This window comes from Plectropomus leopardus, unplaced genomic scaffold (genome assembly GCF_008729295.1).
Source record: "Plectropomus leopardus isolate mb unplaced genomic scaffold, YSFRI_Pleo_2.0 unplaced_scaffold85478, whole genome shotgun sequence".
Taxonomy (NCBI): Eukaryota; Metazoa; Chordata; class Actinopteri; order Perciformes; family Serranidae; genus Plectropomus; species Plectropomus leopardus.
The window spans coordinates 1-966 of NW_024694215.1; the positions used below are offsets into that span (position 1 = coordinate 1).

At 42.3% G+C, this 966-nt stretch overlaps 1 protein-coding gene across 1 annotated transcript; it reads left to right on the plus strand.

Annotated features, from left to right (window-relative positions):
- Positions 1-5: 5 nt before the first annotated feature.
- Positions 6-808, plus strand: LOC121940379 (2-acylglycerol O-acyltransferase 2-A-like; the record flags this gene model as incomplete). The annotated part of the gene is made up of 3 exons (XM_042483161.1): positions 6-75; positions 158-332; positions 609-808. Coding segments are annotated over 3 exons (445 nt in total), but the record flags the coding sequence as incomplete, so codon positions are not given.
- Between the last annotated feature and the right edge of the window lie 158 nt (positions 809-966).

The following is a 966-nucleotide window of genomic DNA, read 5'->3' on the forward strand; positions in this document are numbered from 1 at the left end:
GCCTCACCAGCTACCTGCTCATGTTGCCCCTTTGGTTCAGAGCCCCATTTTTCAGAGACTACATCATGTGTGCAGGTACAAACCAGCCAAAATATGCTGTATTTAATGCCATCAAAGGTTTTATCTGACGTATTTATTTTGTGTTACAACACTACAGGTCTAATTCCTTCCGACAAAGAGAGCGCCACCTACGTACTCTCCAAAAAAGGTGGCGGTAACGCTGTGGTTATTGCAGTTGGAGGGGCCCCAGAGGCCCTCGATGCCCACCCCGGTACCTACAATGTGCTACTGGCTCAGAAGAAAGGCTTCATCAAAATTGCGCTGGAGCACGGGTAAGAGCAGGGAGCCCCGGGGGAATGAGAGGAGTTTTCTGTTAAATACCTCTAATTTTCCAAGGTCTCGTGGCTTGCAAAAGGATTGTGTCCATCTATTCATTTTAGGTTTATTTGAGCTTGACTGTGGCCTTTTGAAACAGAGACTTATTCATGGAATATCCCAGGGAAAGCACATTATGAGATCAATTTCGGATGAGACATAAAACACGAGGATTTCAAATGCAGACAATAATAATCAATTAAACAATATTTTCACTGAAATCTTTTTTTTAGTGCCCATCTGGTGCCGGTCTTCTCCTTTGGAGAAAATGAAGTGTTTGATCAAGTGGAAAATCAAAGAGGAACCTGGCTTCGCTGGACACAGGAGAGGCTCCAAAGCGTCATGGGTATCTCCCTGCCTCTGTTTCATGCCCGTGGTGTTTTCCAGTACTCCTTTGGTCTCATGCCTTACAGAAAACCAATCAATACAGTTGGTGAGTATTTCTCATCTATCAGTGTAAGAGCCACTTAATCACATAATGTGTACTTGGGAAAAATGTTAATGTCATGAAAAATATAGGTTTTGATGTTCAAGTTTTTACAGTTTCTGTATATTTTGAGTGGTGTGTAACAATAGACTAAACTTCAGTTA